The 13,428-nt window shown below is 43.4% G+C and overlaps 1 protein-coding gene across 10 annotated transcripts in view; it reads left to right on the top strand.

Moving 5' to 3' along the window:
- The window catches only part of Rbms3 (RNA binding motif single stranded interacting protein 3), a 1,312,983-nt gene that overhangs the window by 1,080,060 nt on the left and 219,495 nt on the right, over positions 1 to 13,428 (top strand). For all 10 annotated transcript variants that reach the window (XM_085828159.1, XM_085828156.1, XM_085828158.1 and 7 more), the window contains one exon: positions 6,985 to 7,064. In XM_085828159.1, the coding sequence (XP_085684285.1) occupies positions 6,985 to 7,064 (80 nt within the window). The remainder of the gene's footprint in view (positions 1 to 6,984; positions 7,065 to 13,428) is intronic.

The raw sequence follows: 13,428 nt of genomic DNA, 5'->3' as shown, positions 1-13,428 counted from the left end.
ATTACTACAACATCACATGATCAAATTAAATATCGGACTGCGATTCAGAGTACTGGAGCAGAGAACCTGAGCTGTGTGGGACAACTCTTAGAATAAGGAATATGTAAATATTTCAGTATGCAAGTGATAAGAAGAAATCTCTAGGGAGCTGCGAAGTTAAAAACAATCCTGCTAAGAGGAAAAGGAAGTAAAGGATATTGGGGGGAGGGGAGGAGTGGGGGGGCAGGTTTGGCAAGTTTGGGAAACAGAAGACTCAGTGGCTAAACCACAAAGCAAGAGGCTGCCATACCTATTATCTAAGAATAAAATGTGACTTAAGGTCAAGGAGATTAATTAAAAACTCGTTTGGAAAGTCCTGAGCTTCAAAGTGTATGCTTTGTGCTGTGGTGCAGGTGACAGGGGATAGGATGCCTAGTGCTGACCTCAGGCCTCCCTGCATGCCAGGTAAGTTCTCTGGCACTGGCTCTCAGCATGCCCAGGGTTCACTGGTGTCCCAGAGGGTCTTGGATTCACACTGGGTGGTTAGGCCTGGAGCCTTCAATCCTGAGCCCTTTCAGTAGTGAGCATCATAGACAAACAAGACAAACACTTCCAGATCTCAATGTGCTCCTCCAAAACCCCACACCAGAGTCAAGGACACTAACACGGAAATGCCCAAAGAACCCATCTGCAAGCCTGGTTACCCAGATGACAGCCTGTCTCTCTTGACTCTGTTTGTAGATGGCTTGCTTAGAAGAGATCAAGCCATTTTGGTTTTAATTTTCTAATTTCTTTAATCCAAGATCCTTCTGGAAATCTCAGTTTGGCCTAAACATAGAATTAGATGAGAATGCACGTAGAGAAGAGTATCACACACTCTCAGGTAACACGTCTTTACCTGGGACTCTGAGGGAGAAAGACACTTTCTGCACTGGGTCGAAAGAAAAGCCATCTGTCTCCTTGCCTGTTTTTTTGAAATATACATTTTCTGTGGTTACTTTTTCATTTCTCTATCATTGATCAAGTCGATGGATGTGGGTTCAGCGCATTATTCATTTCTCCATTGAGGAGATGAAGATGAACGGTAGAACTGTGGGTAGAGTCATGGGAACTGAACCTTGATAGAGAGATGGAAGCCAGACTGATGCCAGGAAGCTCCTGCCACCTTCAGGTGGCAGGGACAAGCAGAGGCCAAATGCCTCAGACACAGAGCTGAAACAGGCAGAAAATAAGGAAGAGTCGCTCAGATTTCTTCTCTATTAAAAACGAAATATTGGGGTGGGACCACCGTATATTATGGTCTGTGTGGCGGGCAGAAGACAGCTCTCCAGGAAGTGGTCCCCTCCTCCCCCTTGTCAGGCAGCCTCTCTCCCTTGTTTCTGTTCTTCCTACTCAGGCTAGGTGACCCATGAGCTTCAAGGTAGTTCTCTTCTTTTGTCAGAAGTCCAGGGTCATCATTATTGGCATGGTGAGTCTTAATAAGACAGGCATAAAAATCAGGAAACTGATAACGTCATCTTGTCAGTAAGAGCTCCAAGTGTCTGACACTCTTCCTGTCCTAGGATTTAGTTCAGGACCCTGTTCAACTATGTAGTTGTACCTCTTCTGCCTGCTCAAGTCTGTGACAGCTCCTCTGGCTTTTTAGTTAATTAATTAATTAATTTTGGTCTTCTCGGATAGTCGTGCATCTAAGTTCTGGAGAATCTCTCTGTGTCTGAAATTGCCTGATGCTCTCTCCATGATAGGACCTGCATCTCCAGTGGACTCTTGAGAACAATGTGCTTCAGATGACGGTCCTTTCTTGTCATCCCATGTCAGGGTGTATCGATAGGATCATCTAAGAACATCTCTCCAGTTAGGAGGATGTAGGATAAAGACGGAAGGGAGCCTGAGTGAGATGTAATGAACCAGCCTAGGAGCTTAGAAGGGATGTTGGGAGTCGGCGGTCATCCTCAACTTGACAACATAGAATCACCCAGAAAGAGAATCTCAATGAGGGGTTTCATATATCATGTTGGCCTGTGGCCATGTCTGTGGTGATTGCCTTTAATTAAGTTGACTGCTCTGAAAGGTCCGGCCTATGATGGGCAGCACCATACCTTAGGATCAGATTCTAAACTGTAAGAGAGTGGAAAAACCGGGCAGAGTACAAGCAAGCAAGGGAGCATGCGCGAAAGCATTTCCCTCCCATTAAAGCAAGGGAGCATGCGCGAAAGCATTTCCCTCCCATTAAAGCAAGGGAGCATGCGCGAAAGCATTTCCCTCCCATTAAAGCAAGGGAGCATGCGCGAAAGCATTTCCCTCCCATTAAAGCAAGGGAGCTTGTGAGCACGCATTTCCCTCCAATTGACTGCGTGTGAGGCATTAGTGAAGTTCCTGCCCTGACCTCCTCACAGTGATGAACTGGATGCCACCTTGAATTTTAAGCTGAAATAAACCCCTTTGTCCCCTAAATTGCCTTTTTAAATTTTTTGGTCAGGGTATTTTATCACTGCAACAGAAATGAAACTCAGGCAGATGGCAAGGCTGACGGTGGTGGTCTATCTTCTCTAAAACATCTCAGGAGAGACAGGAGGAACCGCTTCTAGACCAGGTCATCTGCCAACCAGTCTTCAGGGAGGACGCTCATGGCGGTCACATGCTGATTTTTCTTTAAATCTCTGTAATGGAGAGAATAATAACTTGAGACAATTTTAACTCTTTAGTACTGTGGTGCATTTTTATTTATTTAACCTTTTCATTACTGTGTGAAAACGCACGTGATGTCTTTTGATCAAACCCATGCTGCTCCTGCCCACCCCTGTAATTCCTCCAATGTGATTTCCATGGTTATCTCCAAAGTTCATGTATTCCCTGCCCACCTTTAAATCCACTGAGTGCAGCTGATGCTGCTTGCATGCACATGGCTATAGGGCCATCTGCTTGAGCACGGGTAGCAACTCAAGGGCCACATCCCTAAAGAAAGCCGACTTAATAATGGGGCTCTTAGTGTGTGTGGGCATGTGGCTCACTGGCAAAGCCTTTTCTTAGCATGTCTGATGCCCCATGCATCATCCCCAGCACAGTAAAGCCAGACAGCTTTCAATGCCAAGCAGTGCCCACAGACACATTGCTGAGAGGAGTGAGTCGTAAATGCTGAACCACCAAGATGTTGTGGAGTGTGCAGGGGTGGCTAGCAGGGTTTGCTTTACTGTTTGGTATGTGTCCTGAGAATGGTGCCCAACTAACTGGAAGAGAGCAAGTTGCCAGTCAGCCTAGCCTACTTGGTGGGTAGATTCTGTCTCTAAGAGAAGATAGATGGTGCCTGAGGAATGTCTCTTGATGACTAACCTTTACCATATGAGTGCCATGAGAGCACATGTGAGTGTGTATGTGTACATGCATATGCTTGTGCACACACACATACACACACACACACACAGGCACAAACCTAAAACAGATTTTTTAAAAAGAATGGTTTTGGATCTGTGTTCAATCAGAGATGATGCACCTAACCCTCAAGAGACTGGAGGCCCCAGGGAGTTTAGAGGTCAGGTGGGGTAGGGGTGGGGACATCCACATGGAGACAGGGGTGGGCAATGGGGAGGAGGTTCGGGATATGGAGCAGTCGGAGGGTGAACAGGGGCAGGGGATAAAATCTGGAGTGTAAAAATTAATTAATTAATTAATTAATTAATTAAAAATTTCCCTTGTCCTGGGGACTCACTATTGCCTTCTATGCTGCAATGGGTTAAGAAACAAATGACGTCATTTAATTTTGAAATGCTAGGAAAAGCAACACATTTTAGTCATTAAAATTCCTCTGATAGCTTTGACACTTTGCGTAAATCTGACCAGAAATGAGGATGTTTGGCTCCTAAAGTTAGATGTTGCATGTTACCAATAGTTTGTCCAATGCCCGTGATTGCAAAACGCCAAACATTTCACAAGAGCGGAAACCTCTAATTAAGCATAGCATGTGACGATGGAGTGGATTTGTTTTTAAATCCATGGCTTATAACGCTTAGAGCTTTCAGATCTTGACCTGAGAGGACTCTGTTGAGGTGAGGGAGTTAAGCTGAACATGGGTTTCCACAAGACTTCCTTCCTCTGTGGGTAAAGCCTGATCCAGAACATTCGACCAGTGCTGGAGCAGGTTCTCGTGTGTTTTAGTTTGACTGTGAATTGTGTGAGCTGTAATATCAGTTTCCCTCCTCGGGAGCAGTTGTTGCGAAGAAGAGGAAGAAGAGGAATAAGACTTATGGGAGGAAGAGAGGGAGGAGGAGGAAGAGAAGGAGGGGAGGTGGGTAGAGAGAAGGAAGAAGAGTTGGAGGAGAGGCTGCTGTAGCAGCAACAACAACGGAATCCTTTAGTATGTTTCAAATGACTGAAGCCAGCAGTTATAAGTCATGAGGCAAGAAAGAAACAGGCCCTTGAACGTGTGTTTACATTCAAACAGCAGACCTAAGAAGCCCCCTGAAGCTTTACCCCATGCCTGGCGCCTCCTAAGAGCCTGGTTAAAGCATTGTCCGATGAAGGGTTGACCCCACCCAGGCGCTGTTCTGCAGGGCACAGAAGGGCTCAGCTACTTTCTAGAAGAATGGAGGCACTGTGCTGAGCCAGGATGGCTGCAAGGGGCCTGGAAAGGCAGCTGCTGCCAGTGGGGACTTGAGAGCACTCCTGTCAGCTTCAAGCCTTGCATGGGCCAGATTTCAGAGAGCTTCAGCTAGCAGCCGCACCGAGCACTTAATTGTGAAACTTGAGAAGAAAATAGGCATGTGCTGGCTAATACGGGTATTCACCTACAGGTCTCACTTTTGTTCTGTTTCCAGAACATTGGCTCTGCCTCTTTGTCAGCTCCTGGAGGCCCCGAGCCAGTGTTTCTGGGGCAGCTTTGCCATGATCAGGTGTGGCCCCATGTATCCAAATGAAATTGTCACTGTTGAGTGATACAATGTAACATCACAGAAAAGTCGTTCATTGCATTTACTCTCTCAAAGAGTCTCTAATGGCTCACAGCAGACAGCTACTTAGTTAGATCTGAATGAACCCAAAGCAAGCCATCTCCACGGCTACCTTTGTGTTCCTAGAAAGAGCCCCTCATCAGGCCCGCCACAGCTAGAAAATGGCTTTAAGAAAAGATGATCCTATTTAGAACCCAGAAGGGAGACTTGAAACTTTCAAACCGGAGTAAAAATAGGCTGGCTGTGCACGTGGAGTGGATAGCAGCCCATTTTCTTTTTAGCTTGTTCTGTATTCCCCAAATCAGCAATTGCACATTGCAACCTTCAGCTATGTTTGGTCTTCGTTTAGAATTATATGTCATTTTAGGACAAAGAGAAAGGATTTGATTTGTGGGGGTTTGCAAGCAGCATTTAGTCTCCTTTGTCTGCTATCTGCGTGAGCTCAGTGAGAGACTTCACAGAGAAGGGACTCTCAAGGCGTGAGCCTTCTGTCTTTAACTCCAAGAATGAAATGCCCTTAATATACCATCTGTGGGAGTTAAGGGCTCCCGTTTCCTCTCCCATTCATGTGTCTACCCAGGATGAAGCTTTTCCTCAAAGAGGTAACAGGGAGTAGATCTCATGTGGGAAGATAGGGAAACAGAACTAGAATTGCTTTGTTCCTAGAAAAGGAAGTTTCAAAAAAAAACAAAACAAAAATCCTTATAGAAACAGGAAGCATATAGTTTAAGGGTTCCTCTCATTAAATAATGGATAAAATTTTCTCTCTTTCTCTCTGTATTTATATATTTAAATTTATATATTTATTATATTTTAATTTTCATTTCTGGGGTTGAAGGGATGAGTCTGTAGTTATGAGCATGTATTGTTCTTCCAGAAAACATGAATTCAGTTCCCAACAGCCACCTGGGGTGGATCACAGCCACCTGTAACTCCAGCTCTGGGGGAATCGGACTTCTCTTTTTTGCCTCCACAGGTGCTATTCACACACAACTCCTCCCCACCCCAAACATACACTTAAGTAAAAATATAGTAATGAAAATTGAACACTATGGAGCCAGTGTCGGTGGAGGCTGGCAGCTTGCTTGCACTCTGTCCAGCCCAGGCTGCTTAGTGAGCTCCAGGCCAGTGAGAGATCCTGCCTCAAGAAACAAGCTGAGTGCCAGCCAAGGTTTCCTTTGGTCTCCACACAGATACAAGTGTACACACACACACACACACACACACACACACTTGAAGAAACAACAAGAACGTATACAATTAGATTTTTTTGAGAATTCTTGGAAATGTACCTGAGCCATGGCAGCCATTCCAAGGTCAATGTGATGCTGGGAGGTGCTGAAAGAGATCTCTCCGTATGTTATACATGAGATGCTGACGTTGTACACACAGAATAACTCATTGTACAAATATGGGCACCTGGTATTAAAAATAAAAAATAGGAGAATAGTCAAAATTCCAAAATGAAGCAAGGATAGGTTTGCATGCTTTTAGCTTCTTGCTACCTGTGGTAGCCCCAAATAACTGCCTCTAGGTATCTTTCACACATTGACTTTTCAATAAAAGTGCCATGGGGCTGATAACTGTCCCACTGGTCCCTGCCCAGGCAGCAAGCTATTCAAATCAATTTCATCATCCTCACAGTGCAGCTGAGTTGTTACAGCATAGGCCTTAACCATGGCTGGGTGTTGGTTCACATCCCAGCTCCATCCACCACTTACAGAGAGGTAAAGTTTCCCTCCTCCAGCCTCCATGCCCCCGTCTCTCAGGGCCACATCATTCCTTCAGTCATTCAGTCATTTGGTGAATATCTAGTGAGTGCTTTCAACTGCCAAGAGGCCTGTGTGGAAGGAAGAAAATGTCTCAGACTATCTCCATGATATCCACGTGGACCTCACAGTGTCTCATCAGTCCCTAACAGTAGCTATGACAACAGATGATAGCCCATGTGCATATGACAAAGCAAGCTTGTCCATCTCTTTCTTGATTATTTTTTAAAAGAACAACTAGACAAAAGTCTATAACCTCACGTTCACCTCCCCATACTTTTCTCCCCCCCTAGAATGGAGTCTACGGAAAAATGTGAAGTGGTGATTCAACATTTTAATGGAAAATATCTGAAAACACCACCAGGCATCCCAGGTAAGAAATTCCATTAGAAATCACTAAAAAGCATTTAAGCTTATGGCTATTGTTGAATCATTTACATGCTGTTGGGTGCTGGACAGGCGGGGAGGCTGTTGTCAATGTGCGCTCATGTCTTTTTCCAAATCAGCATGTGCTGTTTAGAGTGTGCAGTGTATGCACAAGTGTATGTGAGTGCACATGTCTACACACTCACATGATAAGGCTGGAGGAGACCACTGGGTATCTCCCTTATCCATCTCATCTGTATCTCCTGAGACACTGTTTTGCACTAAACCTCAAGCTCACCATTTCGGTTCTATTGTTGGCCAGTGAGCTTCAGGGATGCACCTGTCTCCACCTCCTACGGCATAACCATGCCTACTGTTTACATGAATGTTGGAGATTTTAGCATCTGCCCTCATGCTTGTGTAGCAAGCACTTCACACACCATGCCAACTCCCCAGCCCATAAATGTGTGTGTGTGTGTTTAATCACCATGTAATGACTCACTCCCAGACTTCATTGGCCCGTGTGTGAATCTGTGCTGCTGATTCCAGGAAGTGGATTGGAAGTGCAGGTGTACTTAAGATGAGGGATGCTTGTGATTCTCAACATGAGCGCTGAATCCTTCAGCTGCCATTTATTAAGTGGCTATGCAGCGATATTCATAGAAGAGTCGGAAAGCTCATGCTGGACCCCAAACAGCACTTTCCACTTGTAAGAATAATGTGCAAAGATAAGTAAGTGCTTAGAAACTTTATGGCAATTTGATAGCCATGAAACCTGAGTGCAAAAAAATCATATTTTATAATAATATATGTGACACTTTGAGAAATTATTAAAAGCTCAAGTTTGTACTATCTCCAGGCATTTACTATTGTCCTGAGGAAGACATATTAAGATTTTTATATGCACTGTAAAAAGATACCTCTTCATGCTATTAAGAGTTACATTTAACATTAAAATATATATATCATAACTATCAGAATTATGAACATCTTAACTCAGCTTAATCTGGTAGGGTGCAAGAAAGAAAGGTGTTTGATGTTGGACGACCATGAGACCTAGGCATAGTTGTTCAAGCCTGTCATCCCAGCCCTTGGGAAGTGGTGGCAGGGGCATCAGGAGTTTGAGATCATCTTCAGCTACATAGAGACTTTAAGGACAGCTTGGGCTATTTGAAATATTTTGTCCAAAAATAGTATTGCATATTTATACATAAAAAATTAGGATTGGATGAAGCGCTGTACTGAGAAAAATTATAGTGTATGAGAAAAGTCCTAATGACTCTTGGTGACTTTATTGGTCTTTGACAATGGGCTGTCTCAGTGGAAATAAGTATGTATATATTATATGTATGCACAACTATGTATATTAATTAATATTCTGAGTTTCAACAGTTACTACTGTAGCTAATCTGTCATTGAAATCCTTCAAAGGGTTTGGGAATTTGGCTTCTAAATTCTGTAAAACAGAGTGACATTACATAGAGGAGAACATGTGAACAAAAAAGAGATATTTTGGTAGACTAGATGGGGCTTTCATCCTGATTTGGTAGTTTGGGGAGAAGGAGGAAAAACAGAAAGGTCCTTCCTGAGGATGCTTGGATGATCTTGGATGATGCAGAAGATGCAAAGGCAGACCATTGGTTAATCAGTGTGTGTGTGTGTGTGTGTGTGTGTGTGTGAAAGCTGTGCCTTCACTTGGTTAGCTTCCATGCAGAACATCCCCTGGGAACTGACTACGTCACGATCCACTTGGAGACATATGGTGTTGTTAAGAAAGGCAGTAACAGTTTTCTTCTCAGCATGGAAGCTGTCTTTGCATTTTAGGAGAAATACTGTGGGCTTTTTTCCCCTTTTAATATAAATAGACATCTTAAGACATTCTACATTCTGCCCAGAACTGTCATTGAATATAGGAGGTGTGTGTGTGTGTGTGTGTGTGTGTGTGTGCGCGCGCTTGTGCATGTGCATGTGTGCTGGGGGTTGTGTTATTTTTCTGAAACAGAGTCTCCTGCTGAGATTTGGTGAGACTGGCTGGCTAATGTCTCCAGTTATCTGCCTATCTCCCCTTTTCCAGGGCTAGGATTACAGACACTCACCTCCATGTGCCATGCCTGGCTTTCGCATGCATACTGTGTGTCTGACCTCAGGAGTCTGTATTTGCAGAGCAAGCTCTTTACTGACCTAGCCATCTTCCCAGCCTTTCCATTTTCCTCACCTTAATCCCAGTTTACCCAACAGATGTCTGCATATGTCAAAGGCATTGAACTAGGTGTGAATCACATGATTATGTTAAAAGGTTAAACAATGGAGAAACAATCACTAATTCAATTTTGAGCATAGATTTTTAACATTATAGGTCTCTTCCTTTGAGAAAACAAAGGCATGCTAAAATCCATCTTGACCTGACAGGTTTGGAAATATTTTGTTTGGTTTTCCCCAAATGTACAGGTAATTAAAACAATTTAATGCTAAAGACAGAGAAAGTTCCTACATCTCCCTAAATGTCCCTGCATCGTTCTTGTGTACACGGGCAGGGATAGGCAGCTTTTTAATATCATAGCTACACCCAATGGAAGCGTGGTGCATAGCAAGTTTGCTCGAGAGTTTTCAGCCCCTTGTTATCTCATGGGAACAAGAAAGGCAGCAGCATGGCTTGGTTATGAAATACTCAGAGATGGAACTCTATGCTTCAGGGGTTCCCTCTCGGTCCAAGAGAAATAAGAATGCTCTACTGGTCACCAGGAGGTCACAAATTTGCCTTTATTTATGTACAGTTCTGGAAGTCAAATAAGCTCAATAAAAACCTTCAAATGCTAACTGAAGATATGAAATCTTCAATATGTAAATCTGACGTGAAATACAAGAGAACCTTGTAAGAGATGGGTTTTTGGATGAATGGTACTACAGAAAAGTGTCCCCATAGGATGCAGTGTAGACGCTATATCAGCTGGGCTCAGACTGGGCATATGGTGTCTATATGGATTGATGCCTATAGCTTTATGTTGATACATTTGAAGTATTGTTTTCAGAACTCACATTGTTTAGAATGTTGTGTGTGTACACATGTGTGTGTGTGTCTATGTGTGTGTGTGTGTCTGTGTGTGTGTGTATGCACAAGAGAGTGCTGTTGCCTTCAGGTCATGGTATATATGGAGAGATTAGCAGACAGCCTCTGTGGTTAAGTGTTCCTTGCCTTCCATCTTGTTTAAGACAGGGTCTCTTGGTGGCTGTGTGTTCTAGGTATCCTGCTTCCACCTCCCATCATATTGTTGACAAATTGTGACCACAGACACTCATGCCACTCTACTCTGTCATTAAATGGGTTCTGGGGGTTTGAACGTGGGTTGCATGGTAAACTCTTTACACCTGAGCCTGATAGCCCAGAATCTCATCTCTTAATCAAGTTTTCTCTTCCCATGCAAAGACAAAGCGTTCAAGGTTACTAGGGATTCTTATATATAACTGGACAATCTCGGAGCCACCAGCGATATAACTAATGACACAGAGGCTTATTAATATTTTAAACCTTAGGCGTTTCAGCTTGAGCTACCTCTTAGCTACTCTAACAGACTAATCATGGCACTGTGTCTCACAGCACAGGGCCAGGTCTACCCCTCTGCTCCTTCCACTTCTGTGTCTGCTGGCTGCATCTCTGCCCCTTGGTTCAGCTTCCAGAATCCGTATCTCTTCCCAGAAGTTCTGCCTCCTACTTTCTTCCTGAATATTGGCCATCTGAACTTATTAAAGACAATCAGATGCAATCCTGGACTGCCTTAGGCAGGTGAGGAAGGAACAAATATTTATAAAATAGACTGGTGATGGCCCTCTGACAGTACAGAATTAGCAACTGAATATACATAGACCGTATGTATATGAAGGTATAGAAGAAGGTACTTACAGTATTTTGTGGTGGCTTTTTTTTTTGAAAAAGATTATTTTGATTTATATATGTGTACCTGCTAATCTGCATAGGTGTGTGTGTGTGTGTGTGTGTGTGTGTGTGTGTGATGGAAGTCAGGGAGGTTGTTGATTCCTTTAGAGTGGTAGTTACAGGGAGCTGTGAACCAACGTGAGTGTGAGGGTCTGCACTTACATCCTCTGGAAGAACAGGGTTTGTAACCACTGAGCTTCTGTCAAGCCTGTTTCCTTTGTTCTTTCTCTAATTCATCAGTTTTCTAACTCTTCTCAGTAGAATATTTGAGAAAGCCTGTCCTTCTGGTGGGTGCACCAATAATTTTTAACAATGGCATTAACTGATTGGCCCTACTTGAAACAAAGATAAGGGTGAGTGCAGTGCGATAAAAACTCACTGTCCAGAGTTCTCAGAGAGCTAATGATAGGTGTGCAGTTCCAAAGACAGCGATGACTCCACTCTCCTGCCTTAGCACAGTTCAATGTGTTTGGAGTCAGAAGCCTGTGGCTTTGTGCACAGGGATGCTTCCAAAGCAGTAATATTTAAATCTGTGCATGAGGAAGCTGTAGCCATGCACAGCAGCCCAAGCTCACTGAGTCCTAACAGGGCAGTGGGTACCGTCAGATGTTAAATCACCCATCATCCTGTCTCACTTTGTGTGAGCACAGAGCAGTCTGGGCCAGGTCACATCACTCGCTTCTTCTTCTGATGGTAATTTGGGGACGTCACACACACTGCTGAGCACACACATGGCGTTTTCACTCTGTCACCCTTGGCAATGATGATTACCCTTATAGGATCATCTGTGTGGCTAATTGCTGTGTCCAGGCAATCATGATCCCTGTGGTGCCATTTCTAGAAAGCATCAAGAAAAATAACTACTTGAACACCAAGCCTTGGCATGGTTATACATTTTAAATTCAGAACCATCGTTGCTAAGGACCTTTGAAAGGATACCATCTAACATTGATCTCTCTTTTTTTTTTTTTTTTTTTTTCGAGACAGAGTTTCTCTCTGTAGCCTTGGCTGTCCTGGAACTCACTTTGTAGACCAGGCTGGCCTCGATTACAAATCTGTGCCTCTGCCTCCCAAGTGCTGGGATTAAAGGCACACGCTACCACACCCGGCCACATTGATCTAATTTATGTAGCCAACACCATTTGTGCTTTGGTTATTGTGTGAATAATTTGCCCATCAAATATCAATTACACTTTTTTGTTGTTAATTTTCTCTTCGTAACACACAACAATGTGATTTTGACAAGAATGATATAGACGCCAACTTTTGACCATCCCAGCTCTCTCTGTACAGCTTGGCTCTTCCCGCTGATTCACAAAAAGCCTAATGTGAATGAGTAGATCCTGCATCATTCCATTCACACCTATTAGAGAATCCCCAAATGGTTCAAATGGATCAGGAACAAGGAAGAAGGAATGGGGGTGGGGAAGCAGATAGATGGCAGATATGTATAGATAGATAAATGTAGTGATAAATGATTGATAGATAGACAGATGGATAGATAGATAGATGATAGGTAGATAGATAGATAGATATGTAGATGTCTTCTTGGTAGATGATCGATAGACATATATAGATATATAATTGACAGGCATATAGTTGATAGGTATAAATCTAGGTAGATGGATAGATAAATGCCAAAAATCAAACGATAGAGCCTTAGGAGACCTGGCCAAGGAAGCTAAAAAAAAAGATCAAACATTATTGTTACCCCTACCATAGGAAGGTGAGGCCAGCCTCCTGTGTTGATCTGGGCCAGCTGTTTGAGCATAGCATCGCATCAGTACTATTAGCAGAAAGAGTTCCTGCAATATACACTCCTTCCCCTAAAGAGCAAAGATAACAGTGTTCCATAAATGTTGCATGTCCTGTGTATCGATCTTGATGTTTCCTGGATAAAATAAATGCTCATTAGTTGCTTGCCTGCCTCACCCCAGATATGTCTATGTCTTGTAATGAATTACACAGCTATGTTGGGCAGCCCCAAAGCTTTTCATTTTCAATGAGCTGGCAAAAGCGAAGATAAGTTCCCAGATACTTCAGGGCCCTGTAGGACATGAACTCGGAAGGATCACTTTGAAAGAGGCCCTGGAGTGGTGTTGACCCACAGTGTGGCAAAGCTTCCTCGTGTAAGGACACATATTGATGAGCGCAACCTACAGACTGCATTGAAAGACAATAAATCATGTTCAGCTCTCAGGCAAGACTTCTGCCTATGCGCACATATTTATGTCAGCAAAGCTGTCTTTCCAGACAGAATGGAATAATTCGGTCCTGTTAATAAGATTTTCTTATTCTTAGGTAATTGCTCTCAATTCCACCTGAACTCCAGGAGATCAGGGGAGTTGAAAGAGCTTGCTGTCTTATAGAATGCTTTCTATTTTAACAGGTCTTATCCACAGCAGCAATTTGGACCAGCTAAGAACCAGAGAAATCCTAT

This window comes from Mus caroli, unplaced genomic scaffold (genome assembly GCF_978045245.1).
Source record: "Mus caroli unplaced genomic scaffold, Mus_caroli_1 scaffold_11, whole genome shotgun sequence".
NCBI lineage: Eukaryota > Metazoa > Chordata > Mammalia > Rodentia > Muridae > Mus > Mus caroli.
This window is presented reverse-complemented; position numbering and strand designations above follow the sequence as displayed.